We start from the raw sequence: 13,795 nt of genomic DNA on the forward strand, positions 1-13,795 counted from the left end.
ACGTGTCTATTAAATTATTAAGTAGCTGTTATGGTTACGCGGGAAAGGCCAAGAAACACGAATACAAAAGTAAACGAAGCAAAGAAAATCCTGTCACTTGGGATTTTCTATTTTTTGTTTCTCGCTCTTCATTCTTTCCATGGTCTCATCTTTCTCTTCAGCAATCAAACAAATACAACTGCCCCTTCTTTTCAGACGCATGTTCAGTCCATTGACAACATTTTGTGTTCCTTTCCCACACTAATGCATATTAATTTAATTACCAAAATAAAAGTAATGCATATTTTTATTCAAGGCCATTATGTGAATGGAAAGAGACATGAACCTAGTTTGCCAAATACAGATATATAATAATACAAAGTACACAACCATTGGATAGCGTTTCATTAAATATGTAACATTGATAAAATATTTATTACCTTGGTGGCAGTCTTAATGCGACCTAGTGTTGGACCAATAAAAAAATGGACTAAGGGTACCCATGTGACATATACCAATTGGGTTATTTCATTTATAAGCAACTCTCTGAACTCCAAATTACAATGATCACCACCATATATATCCTCTTATTCTTGATTCAAACATATAGTTACACTCCAATCATGGTACTCACGTTTGAAAGGAAAAAGTCCATGTTGTTTCTATTTCTTTTTTTGTTTCTGACACTCTCGTGGCCCCAAGCTGCAGCTGAAGACAGTGAAGCAAATGCTTTGTTGAAATGGAAACAAAGCTTTGACAACTACAGCCAAGGTCTCTTGTCAACTTGGAGAGGTAATAGTCCATGCAGATGGCAAGGAATTCAGTGTGACAAATCCAACTCTGTCTCCAACATTGATCTTCCATTTTATGGACTTAAAGGTACACTCCACACTCTCAACTTCTCCTCATTCCCAAACCTCCTCGGCCTGAATATCTACAACAATTCCTTTTCTGGAACCATACCCCCACAAATTGGTAACATATCCAAAGTAAATGTTTTGAATTTTTCTTTAAATTTTTTCCATGGTTCCATCCCTCAAGAAATGTGGAAACTAATGAGTTTACAGAAACTTGATATTTCCTGGTGTCAACTAAGTGGAGAGATTTCTAATTCCATAGCAAACTTGTCCAACCTGTCATATCTAGATTTAGGTAGCAACAATTTTTCAAGCCACATTCCTCCGGGGATTGGAAAGTTGCACAAGTTAGAGTTTCTAGGTATTGCAGGTAGTAAGCTTTCTGGTTCCATTCCTCAAGAAATTGGAATGTTGGCAAACCTTACGTATATTGATTTGTCTCGAAACTCTCTCTCTGGTACTATTCCTGAAACAATAGGTAACATGAGTAATTTAAATATACTTGTGCTTTCTAATAACTCCCTATCTGGGCCAATCCCACCCTCCATATGGAACATGTCTAACTTGACCTTGCTCTACCTTGATGCCAATAAACTTTCTGGATCAATCCCTGCTTCCATAGAAAACTTGGCCAATATAGAGCATCTTGCACTTGATCGCAACCACCTTTCCGGATCCATTCCTTCCACCATTGGAAACTTGACAAAGCTCATTGAGTTGTATTTATTATTTAACAATCTTTCTGGATCAATTCCTCCCTCAATAGGAAATTTGATCAATTTGAATGTCCTTAGTCTCCAAGCAAACAATCTCTCCGGAACAATTCCTCCCACATTTGGAAATTTGAAAATGCTCACCATTTTGGAATTGTCCACCAACAAACTTAATGGTAGCATTCCACAAGGCTTGAATAACATTACCAACTGGTACTCCTTGTTACTAGCTGAGAATGATTTCACAGGCCATTTACCACCTCAAGTTTGCTCTGCTGGGACACTAGTGTACTTTAATGCTTTTGGCAACCGTTTCACGGGTTCTGTGCCAAAAAGCTTAAAGAATTGCTCTAGTATTGAAAGAATCAGGCTGGAAGGAAACCAATTGGAAGGAGATATAGCACAAGACTTTGGAGTATATCCAAATTTGGAATACATTGATTTGAGTGACAATAAATTTCATGGTCACATCTCACCAAACTGGGGGAAGTGCCACATTCTTGAAACCTTGAAGATATCCAACAATAATATTTCTGGTGGTATACCAATAGAACTTGTTGAGGCAACCAAGCTAGGCGTGCTTCACCTTTCTTCTAACCACTTGAATGGAAAGCTTCCAAATGAATTAGGGAATATGAAATCGTTATTTCAACTCAAGATTAGCAATAACCAACTTTCTGGAAACATTCCAACAGAAATTGGATTACTGCAAAATCTTGAAGATTTGGATCTGGGAAATAACGAGTTGAGTGGCACAATACCAAAAGAAGTTGGGGAATTACACAAGTTACGGAATTTGAATTTGAGCAAGAACAAAATTGAAGGAAGCATTCCCTCTAAGTTTAGCCAATCTTTAGAATCTCTTGATCTTAGTGGCAATTTGTTGAGTGGAACAATACCAACAAATCTTGGAGGTTTGCAAAGCTTGTTCATGTTGAATCTCTCACATAATAGTCTTTCTGGTACCATTCCTTCCACTTTTAGCAGAATGTTGAGTATTGTCAATATATCAGACAACCAATTAGAAGGGCCACTTCCAAATATTCCTGCTTTTCTTGATGCTTCAATTGAATCATTGAAAAATAACAAAGGCTTATGTGGTAATGTCACGGGTTTGGTTCTTTGTCCAACCAGCCATAATCGAAAGAGCAACAAAGTCATCCTAGTGGTATTCCTTAGTTTAGGAGCTCTACTGCTAGTGTTGTGTGGGGTTGGACTTTCAATGTATATTTTGTGTCGCAGTAAAAGAAAGGGAAAAAGTCATTCTAATTCTGAAGAAGCACAAAAGGATGTACTCTTTTCCATATGGAGCTATGATGGGAAAATCATGTTTGAAAACATCATTAAAGCTACAGAGAGTTTTGATGACAAATATCTCATTGGAGCGGGAAGTCAAGGATATGTTTACAAGGTGGTGTTGCCTTCAGGTTTGGTTGTTGCTGTGAAGAAACTTCATTCGGTGATAGACGAGGAAATGTCAGATTTTAGTTCAAAGGCTTTTGCAAGTGAGATTCAAGCCTTGACAGAAATCAAACACCGCAACATCATAAAGTTGCATGGATTTTGCTCACATTCACAGGTCTCATTTTTGGTTTATGAGTTCATGCAAGGGGGAAGCTTGGATCAAATGCTGAAGAATGACACACAAGCAATTGCATTTGATTGGGAAAAGAGAGTGAATGTTGTTAAAGGTGTGGCCAATGCTTTATCTTACTTGCATCATGATTGCTCATCTCCTATTGTTCATCGTGACATATCAAGTAAGAATGTTCTTCTGGATCTTGAATATGAAGCTCATGTCTCTGACTTTGGGACTGCTAAGTTTTTGAAGCCTAGTTCAGATAGTTGGACTCAATTTGCAGGCACCTTTGGGTATGCTGCTCCAGGTTAGACCCTTTTCCCTAACATTCTTCATTTACACCATTCTTTTACATTGAAATTCTGTATAGGGATTGGTTCCATCCATGCAAGGATTGGACTAATCCCAATGTTAGAGTTAGTGAATTGCAAAAATGCTGAAAACAAGTTATGAGCAAATACCATGATCTATTTAGATAAGACTAGCTACTACACTTGATTGCGTATTGAAACCCACATTGCTTTATGCATTATATAACTCTAAAAGATTTATTTGTTTATCTATTTGCAGAGTTGGCCCAGACAATGGAAGTGAACGAGAAATGTGATGTTTTTAGTTTTGGAGTACTTGCTTTGGAAATCATTATGGGAAAACATCCAAGAGATATCATTTCTCAACTTATGTCACCATCTATGGCACCAACTATTAATGATTTGCTGTTATCTGAGGTTTTAGATCAACGGCCACCTCAACCTACGAAAGTAATTGATGGGGAGGTGATCTTAATTGTAAGGTTAGCACTTGCTTGCTTGAGTGAAAATCCACGTTCTCGCCCAACCATGGATCAAGTATCTAAGGCTTTTGGAACAGGGAAATCACCTTTGGATGACCAATTTCCTATGATCAGACTAGGACAACTCCGTTGAATCATTGGAATACTCATGTATTTTGTTTCCTTTTTATTCTCGTGTTTCTCATGTATGCTGTGAGCTTACGTGCCTTGTTCATTGTATACGTCAAGTACAATATTTGAAAATACTAATTTGTTCAAGTAAATTAATGTTTAATCTGTCAAAGATGTCATGTTAACTAATCATCATATGACTAAAATAGTATATATAAGAACAATCTCACTCCATAAGTTAGCTTTTGAAATTAAATTAGGTGTAAACTCAAATTCTAATATAAGATCAAAGCTTATTCTATTAGTTGTTTTTGGGCCAACTAGACCAATGATTCAAGTTATGTCAAAAATTATGGTTAAGATGATGGTTTGAGTAGTGACACTTGTAATGTCGGCTATAGTTGACGCTAACATAGCCAACGTTGGCTTAGCATCTGTAACACAAATGTTAAACATAACATCAGCCATTTTCTTCCTTTGACTTCCGAGTTAGTATTTCATGTTTTAGCGTAGAATTTAAGAATATATATATATATGTGTGTGTGTGACTTAATTAATTGAATTTGTAAGCCAAGGATATATATATGACTTATTTTTTATCTTCATACTTTTTAACCTAATGGTTAAAATGAGTTATTTGTTCATTATATTAAAAGAAAATAAAATGTAACTTTTGAAATAACCTAATCTTTTCTCTCTTTATATAATGATAGACAGTAACAGCTAAGAGAAACTAGGGTAAGCGTAAGGTAAAGGGAAACAAGAAAAGACACTAAAATTTTACTAAGATAATTCCATGTCTTGTAATTTTGGGAGCTTCTATTAATAGACGGAATGCTAATATTCAATACATCCTTTGTGCAACTATAAAAATTTGGTATTTGGGTCTGCGCTTGGGCATTCAATTAATTACTTGAACAATTGCTTCCTACACCTCCCTAATTTCTAATATCCCAACATTACCCTTCCCATTTTATAAGTCCTTGTCTGGCCTTTCTTCCTCCTTTATTTTGGTATTTTATTTTTCTGAAACGTTGAACCGTAATACAAATATTGGTGTACCTTTCTGGATTCAAAAATTCGAAATTAAATTTTGTTAATTCCGGATTGAAAACATGAACAATTAAACATGAAAATATGAATGCAAAATTAGTCATTTTTATTATTTTATTTTTTTCAAATTATATTACTCCTACTACCTTATTATGTGCATAAATGAAAAACATAACGTTTCAAGGATTTTATAAATCTGCAACATAATTAAATTGTTATAACTATAATTATTATAACGAAAAATCATTTTTACGCTCTACATTTACTTGGTGTATCGCATGGGTCAAAATCTTGTTAATTATAAAAAGAAACATCCGATTAAAGCAAATATGAAAAAATGAGATGAAAAATATATGTTATGCTTAATTGTCGTTTTTCCCTTTATATAAAATTTTGCGTATTGAACTAATTAACTTTTAGTTACTTTGTCAACTATGGACCAAGTTGTATTTTCATCTCAACTATTTATTAAAAAAGAATATTTAAATATATAAAATAAAAAAATTCCAATTATATTTAATAAAAAAATTCCAGACCATAATTTTCTTTTTAAGTATTTAAAACAATTATATTCGAAACTTACACATGAAATATCTAATTAAGCCGAAACAATTTTAATCACGTGTGTGATGATAATAACAATATTTTAATTTGAACGCATTAAATATTCTTAAAATTTTAAAAATTATTTTGATGTATTGGTTGATATTATTTTATTAAGTAAAAATAAATTTACTAATAATTCCTTTTTTGAAAATATTAACATACCCACAATAAAAAAATTTATGTTGCATTAATTGAGATAATAAAAATAAAAATATTTAAATTAAAATAAAATATAAAATATGTGAGATCCATACAAAACCTATTTATCTCCCACGTCCAACCAAAAACAAGATTATAGTTGTGGACAAAAATTTGAACAAAAACCTTTAGTAGGTTACTTACCTTGTGTGCGAGTGACCATAGCTATGTAAATTTTGAAAAACATAAAGGGTACTCAAGACTTTTATGTGAACTTAGAGTCTTTTCATAGTTTTTCTAGCCTCATGATGATAGAACCTCCAATAGGTGTTCTTACACCTTGATCTTAGATGCAAGAATTGATCTTACTAAGATTTTCTCTTAGAGGAAGGGGTTTGAACTCCAAGATGACAAGGTTGTTCTTGTAGAAGAACACTTCAAGATCAGCACACAAATTGAAAAAATTAATGTAACCCTCCATAGTGGTCCACGGGAAGCGACAAAAATTGGGGGAAAAATTGAATGGAGAAGGAGAAGAACACAAAGAAAAACAATTTCAAAAATCAACAATAAAATTCAACAACAAGAACACGATAAAAAATAATACTAAAAATAAAGAACAATAAAAATAAAAAATAAAAGTCAAAATCAAAATTATAGATCTAAGGGAATATGAGGTTGGCACGATGAAGAAGAAGAGAAGAGGGGGCGTGAGAGAGTGAGGAGATGGTGGCATTGGCGTGACAGAGAATAGGAGAGGGTGGTTATGGCGAAGAAGAGATAAGGGAGGAGAGGGTGGCCTAGTTGTGATGTGGCTAAGGGAGGGTGGGGGTTAGGGGCGACAACAATGTGTGTTGGTAAGTGAAATGGAGATGGAAGAATTGTTGTTGGGGATAAGTTGAAATGGAGAGACATGGGAAAGTGGGAATGGTGGAAAGTAGGAAAGGAGAAGGGAGAGTGCTAGTTTATTTTAGAAGGTGGATCCCTTGTAGGATCTACAAAAGTGGCTCAAAATTTTTATTTAGCCTTTGGGTTTTCCTTTCGGAAGAGAAAACAATCAAGCAAGAGCCTCTGGGTTTTTCGGCCAAACCAAGCAAATGGAAAACGAAAATACAGAAGAATCGTTTGGAAAAGAACCCAAAAATCAATGGAGAAAGAACCAAGCATATGAAAAACCAAAACGCAGAAGGATAATCTTGAAAAGAACTCAAAAATCATTTTTCGGCTAATCCAAGCAAAGAACTGTCAAACCAAGCCAAAAAGCTTCAGCCTTTGGGTTTTTTGGACTGTCAAATAACTGCCAAACCAAGCAATCACGTGTGAGAAAACAACGGGCAAACCAAGCAACAACCTTTAGGTTTTTTGGCCAAAACAACCAAATGAAAAAAAAACGCAGAAGGATAGGAGAGAAAAGAACCCATAAATCATTTTTCGGCTAACCCAAGCAAAGAACTGCCAAACCAAGACAAAAAGCTTCGACCTTTGGGTTTTCCTCTCAGAAGAGAAAACAACCAAGCAAGAGCCTTTGGATTTTTCGGCTAAACCAAGCAAATGGAAAACGAAAACGCAAAAGAATAGTTTGGAAAAGAACCCATAAATCAATGAGGAAAGAACCAAGCATATGAAAAACCAAAATGCTGAAGGATAGTCTTGAAAAGAACTCAAAAATCATTTTCCGGCCAACCCAAGCAAAGAACTGTCAAACCAAGCCAAAAAGTTTTGGCCTTTGGGTTTTCCTCTCGGAAGAGAAAACAACCAAGCAAGAGCCTTTGGGTTTTTTGACCAAACCAAGCAAATGGAAAACGAAGACGCAGAAGAATAGTTTGGAAAAGAACTCAGAAATCAATGGAGAAAGAACCAAATATATGAAAAACCAAAACGTAGAAGGATAGTCTTGAAAAGAACTCAAAAATCATTTTTCGGCCAATCCAAGCAAAGAATTGCTAAACCAAGCCAAAAAGCTTTGGCCTTTGGGTTTTCCTCTCGGAAGAGAAAACAACCAAGCAACAGCCTTTCGATTTTTCGGCCAAAACAATAGGAGAGTGATGGATTCCCTTATTCCTGTCCAGCATTTGGAGAACAACAACACCAAAGCATTGTCTTGAATTGCAGTGGAATGAGAGAGAATGAAGAACAGGTAGGAGAAAAAAGAAAGAGAATGAGAAAGAGAAACGGTGGAGAGAGAATGTGCATTTTCTATCAACAGAGATAATTGTGCGTTTTCAAATTCTGAAGGGAAATAATTGATACCGCATTAATTACGATTTTTGAAAATACAAACGTCTTAGAATGGGTAAAGCATCCAATAACTCATTTATTTTTTTTTTATTTTAAAAAAAACGTAAATGTTAAAATTTGATAGGCCAACACGTCACCAAAATTTGATGTTGACGTTTTTGGGCAAAAAACGGGAACAGCACATTGCGACAACTTGGCATCCAGGATCTTGTTTGTATAATGATAAATGATTAATTAACTTATAAGAGTTTATTATTATAATAGGTTATATAATTAATTAAAAAATAATTAATTTAAAATTAACTAAACTAACTCTAGTTATATTATATTAAGATCAAGTTGAAATAACCTAGATAAAACCTATATTTTTGCTAAGAAATTCTTCACACATTTTCATTCGTTCATTGATTGAACTCATGCGGGACAATAATAAAATAATGGGAAGGGAAATAGGTGTTCAACAAGGCGGTGGAAATATCCTCTACAACACTCTTAAATCTAAACAAAATCCTCTTGACAGAGAAGAAAAGGGAAGAAAAACAGAAGGGTTAAAACGGAAAAGATTGAAAAACTAGAGGGAAAAAGGGAAAAAAAGAAGAAAAGTATCAGTCATTGATCTCTAAAGAGAGAGATTTAACGGTTGAAAATACTGTTTCCACGATAGGAGACATGCTATTGAACTCTGATAATGATGAACTCATGGACATCTATGTGTTTTTTTCAGTTGCATAATGATGAACTGATTCTTTTAAGAGAGGAATGATTTTTAAACATTCTAAATTTTCAAATATATGAATAATACTTTTGATTTCTTTGTAACTCTCTCTTTTTGTATTATCACGTTAGCTAGCTCCATGGATAAGGAGAGAAGTAAAGAAGAAAAAAGTAAGAGAAAAAAGAGAATAGATAAAAAATTTATAGATTTTTGTTTGAATTGAAGAAAAAAAAAGTTAAATTTTCTCTTTACTAGTCTGATTGAATAGAAAAGTAGAGAAAAAGAAAATAATCTTTAAAAAAAAATATATTTAATATATATATATATAATAATATTTTAATATAATAAATAATGTTACCAATTTCTTCACCTATGCATCTACCGATCCAACAATTCCATCACCCTTTGAAATAAAACAAAGTACAAAAAATAATATTAAATAGCTCAATTATAAACTGTACATCACTAAAGCTTTTTCTCTGTGAACATTAATTGTAGTGGGGTAGCAAACATCGCGTCAACAAGCATGAAGCAATAATCATAAAAAAGAAAATAATTTTAGGCTCAGATCAGAAAACTTCAACTATTTAATATTCATACTTGTAATGAGTCTGGAGTCTGTATTTTTTAAAAATAACAAAATTTTGTTAAATTTACCTTGTACTGTCCCTTCTCTGTCAGTTGTCTTTATCTTATTGTCCTGTTTTCTATCAATCCAAACAATACGTTAGTGTCCAATAGCGCATTAGATATCCAAAAATAAATTTGTTCTTTCAAAGAATAATAATGAACCTGGGAATATTCCCCCACGGTTATAATTAATAATTTTTATTTTCAAGGAAGAATTCACTATTATGGGATAAAGTACATTACAGTAATTGTACTTATAAACTTATTATATATTTTATAATTTATTTACTTATCCGTCTCAAGGAAAAAAAAAAGAGAGCAGCTAATTTTGTTAATTTATTTTATATAAGTAGAGGATACTTTACCAAAATCAAATTATACACACACTTCAAAAACTTTTAGAATGATTGGAAAGCAAGAGTTGTCTCGTTATGTCCTGAAAAGCAGAAGCTATGTTTCTGGTACATCTCCCGAAGGCCAAATGAAATCAGGCCACAATGGAATAGTGAGATATTTCATCTATCCTTATTTAAGAAATTGGATGTGTTTGATTTATATTTTTATTTTTTAAAAATTTTCATCTATCCTTATTTAAGAAATTGGATGTGTTTAATTTGCATTTTTATTTTTTAAAAATTGTTTTTTAGAATTTTGAAAATATATTTGATTTGATTTTTTATTTTTTATTTTTAGGAAATAAAAATACTAAAAATTTATAATATATTGATTTCTTGTCTTTTTTGTATTTTTAGATTTACTTAAAATTACATTCCTTATCATTATATTTTCATTTTACTCAAAATGAGATTTTTGTTTTCAATTGAAAACACTGAATACAAAATTTTATTATTTTCATTTTCTGGTTATTTTTTATTTTCATTTTCACTGAAAATATTTTTAAAAATTCAACTAAACACATTTTTATCACAATTTTATATTTTTAGTAAAAATGAAATTAAAAAACAGTCATATCAAACATCCCTTAATTTGTTGAGCACTCATTATAAACGATGAGTCATTTAACTAGTAAATCAATAGTTTAATCCGATGAATAAGTATAAATAATATAAAACATAAGTGCATTCTAAACTTGGGATATAAATAATAGTAAAAGTGTTTTTTTTTTTTTATAAAAACCTCTTCCTTCCCTTTTCTTTTCAATTTGAAAATAAGTACTTTTCTACTCAAAATCATGTAAAATTTTCTTTCATTTCGATACTTTTAAGATTATCAAGCCAAATGTGATAATTTTCCATCCATCTTTTATTTTAAATATTTCACTAATATTATAAATCTTATCATATGTACACATATATATATATATATATATATTTTCTTTTTTCCTATAAGTATTAGATGGTATTTAAGGTATGTAAATATTTTCCTTTTGTAAATGCTGAGGTGCCTACACCCTATATATGCATTGCATAGCTAATTCCGAAAGGGCACTTGTGTTGGAAAGAATGGACAGCTCCATTTTTCGCCTTATAGTTTCGTCGTGTCTTCTTTTTACTTTCCTGCTGGAAGCTGTTCATGGCAGCAAAAAGGCAAGCTTGTTGTTGCTCATTTAGCTATAACAGTTTCTACCATGAAATTATGATGTTTTTTTTGTTTGTGATGTTGCTGAATTTCCCAGCATTTGCATTAATGCTTGGCTGCATGTTTGCAGTGTTACATTGTATACTTGGGAGCTCATTCTCATGGTCCTAGCCCTACCTCTCTTGACCTCGAAATCGCTTCCCATTCTCATTATGATTTACTAGCTTCAGTCTTGGGAAGGTATAAATAATATCATGGATTTAATTTTGCTTTTCTTTTTCAGGGTGTACAATTTTTTTATTAACTATTATTTACGTATATATTTCTTTTTATGGCGAAATTATATATTATTAAATCATTAAAGAAGAACTGAAAAAATAGATATCATTATAGAAGATTGGAAGATTGAAAAAATAATGAATCAAATAAAATTTTTAAAAAGATATAAAACAAAATTAATTAAACCAACAAATAAAATAAAAGAGCGAATAAATAGTAAAACAACTTTGTAGAGATGAAAACTGATTTTTTACAAGAACTAAAATCATATATTATTATTTACTTAAAAAAAATTTAATATTATATTTCAAGAGTCTATTTGAGAATAAAGTAAAAAAAAATGTTCTGGGTGATTTATACATGAACAGTGAGGAGAAAGCGAAAGAAGCAATTATTTACTCATATAATAAACACATCAATGGCTTGGCTGCGCTACTTGAGGAGGAAGAAGCAGCAGATATTGCAAGTAAGCATGCTTCGAAGCATAGTTTCTCAGTCAAATTCAATTTTGTTTCAAATTTATCAGTTAACACAAATAATGTTTTGAATGGCGCATAGAAAACCCAAATGTGGTGTCTGTGTTCTTGAGCAAAGAACATAAACTGCTCACAACTCGGTCTTGGGAATTTCTTGGACTAGACAGTAATAATAAGGACTCTGCATGGCAAAAGGGGAGATTTGGTGAAAATACAATAATTGGTAACATCGACACAGGTAAGCTCTATTACTTACTGTACTCTCTACTCACGTTACAAATTATTCGTTGTAGGTTGTTTTTTATTCACTTCTCAGATAACATTCTGTACCAGTGATAATCATCGGAACCAATTTTGCTAATAGCTGCAAATAATGCTATAACTTGCTTTATGAGTATTCAAGTAAAAACATAATTTTAAATAAAAAAACATTAAAAACACAATGTTTAAGATAAATTTTGCCTGCTGTCAAAAAAAGATAAATTTGCCTTATTTGAAATTTATTTGCTAACAAAACTTGGTAATTTTGAATTTCCATCTCAATATTAAATTGTGTTTTAGAGAGATCGAGAGAAGTAAAAAAGAAGAAGTGAGAAATAGAACTGAAGTAGAGATTTTTTTATAAGAAAAATAGAGCGAAAGTTAACTCTCTGAGATTATTTTATTTTAAAAACAAACAAATAATAGTATTATCTTTATCTATAATAAAAATGATATTATTAAATAATGTAAATAGTGTAATGCTGAAATAAATAGTGTAATATTAAAATATTAAGAAAATAATAAAACTATCATCCGCCCAGTATCAATATCTTGAACTAGTATAATATTGGATTGATAAAATAATATTATAAATATATAGTGCAATAGTTAAAATAAGTATAATATAATAATATCTAATAATAATGACATATTTTTTATGGAAAAATAGAATAAACTTTTTTTTAGTGAAAAAAATATAACTATGATGCCCTTGACCATTTAATAATGCAACAAAAGAGTAAAAAGAAAAGAAAAAAAAACCTACCTGACAAAAAGGTAAAAATAATGCAATAACTATGATGCGCATGACCATTTAATAATTTATAACGCAATAGGATAAATGATCACTTTTCGTAAAAAAAAAAAGGATCATTTTAACCGTTTCACTTTAAGACTTTTGTTATATATATAATTTGAAAAGTGAGATATCATTCTCTTTATTATTTTAATTAGATATTTTTAATATCTTTATTTTCGCTTTTTTAGGTTTATTTACATTAGCTTTGTAACTATTAAAAAAATGTCTCATAAATGTTTCAAACTACTTTTCGTTTTATTTTTTTCTATTTTTTATTGTCTTAATTTTTTCAATCTACTTTTTTTGTCTCTATTTTTAAATTAAGTTTTAATATATTTTTAAAAAATATAAATAAATTAAAGTAATCTTATATTATAATTCAAATTATTTTAAACATTGCAACCAAGCATAAGAATTAATATAATTAAGTTATTATTTTCTAACTTCGAATTAGCAACGTTCTGTACAAACAAAATGTTAGTCACTTGTATCATGACATCTTCACTCCAAATTGAAGTTAAAAAATAATTATATAACTAAATTTAATTAAGCATTGTTTTAATCTAAAACAACAAATAATAAATCCGCATTCTTTAATTTAATGCTAATTTTCTTCCTTGAACAGGTGTTTGGCCTGAATCCGAGAGCTTCAGTGATAATGGATTTGGCTCCGTCCCATCAAAATGGCGAGGGGGTAACGTTTGTCAAATTAACAAACTCCCTGGCTCCAAGAGAAATCCATGCAACAGGTTACTTTTCTCTTTTAATATATTCTTCCAAGTTTTTCCAATGTATGATAAATACACAGTTTACATATATTTGAAAGAAAGTCAAAAGTTGAATAAGAAAAACTAGACATCTTTTTTCATCGATTTAAATATTTTGTGCATAATCATTTAATTTGATATGAACACAATTCATAACTAACGGTTTTTAGGCCTAGATATATTCTTCTTTGTGAAAAAAAGATACAAAAAAATGGAATCCATGTGGGAAAGCTAAGTTGAACTGGTTAACTAATTAAAATAG

General features: G+C 31.3%; 2 protein-coding genes across 3 annotated transcripts in view; both read left to right on the forward strand.

Moving 5' to 3' along the window:
* Nucleotides 1-529: 529 nt before the first annotated feature.
* Nucleotides 530-4,184, forward strand: LOC100527193 (uncharacterized). Its single transcript, NM_001401048.1, has 2 exons — nt 530-3,435; nt 3,699-4,184. Exons 1-2 carry the CDS (start codon nt 543-545, stop codon nt 4,052-4,054), a joined length of 3,249 nt encoding a protein of 1,082 aa, NP_001387977.1. The 5' UTR covers nt 530-542; the 3' UTR covers nt 4,055-4,184.
* Nucleotides 4,185-10,804: 6,620 nt separating this feature from the next.
* The window catches only part of LOC100811937 (subtilisin-like protease Glyma18g48580), a 46,830-nt gene continuing 43,839 nt past the window's right edge, over nt 10,805-13,795 (forward strand). The window contains exons 1-5 of one of the 2 annotated variants that reach the window (XM_041012161.1): nt 10,805-10,959; nt 11,082-11,191; nt 11,599-11,696; nt 11,789-11,944; nt 13,392-13,515. In XM_041012161.1, the coding sequence (XP_040868095.1) occupies nt 10,831-10,959; nt 11,082-11,191; nt 11,599-11,696; nt 11,789-11,944; nt 13,392-13,515 (617 nt within the window). In that variant the 5' untranslated portion in view covers nt 10,805-10,830. The remainder of the gene's footprint in view (nt 10,960-11,081; nt 11,192-11,598; nt 11,697-11,788; nt 11,945-13,391; nt 13,516-13,795) is intronic. The other variant, XM_006602802.3, reaches the window with a different exon arrangement.

The sequence above is a fragment of the Glycine max genome, chromosome 18 (assembly GCF_000004515.6).
Source record: "Glycine max cultivar Williams 82 chromosome 18, Glycine_max_v4.0, whole genome shotgun sequence".
NCBI lineage: Eukaryota > Viridiplantae > Streptophyta > Magnoliopsida > Fabales > Fabaceae > Glycine > Glycine max.

What these genes read in the sequence shown, in the direction of transcription:
- LOC100527193 (NM_001401048.1), top strand. Translation starts at nt 543, where the DNA reads ATGATCACCACCATATATATCCTCTTATTCTTGATTCAAACATATAGT. An exon ending in CTTTGGGTATGCTGCTCCAG is followed by an intron (nt 3,436 to 3,698) that starts GTTAGACCCTTT and finishes ATCTATTTGCAG; the next exon opens with AGTTGGCCCAGACAATGGAA.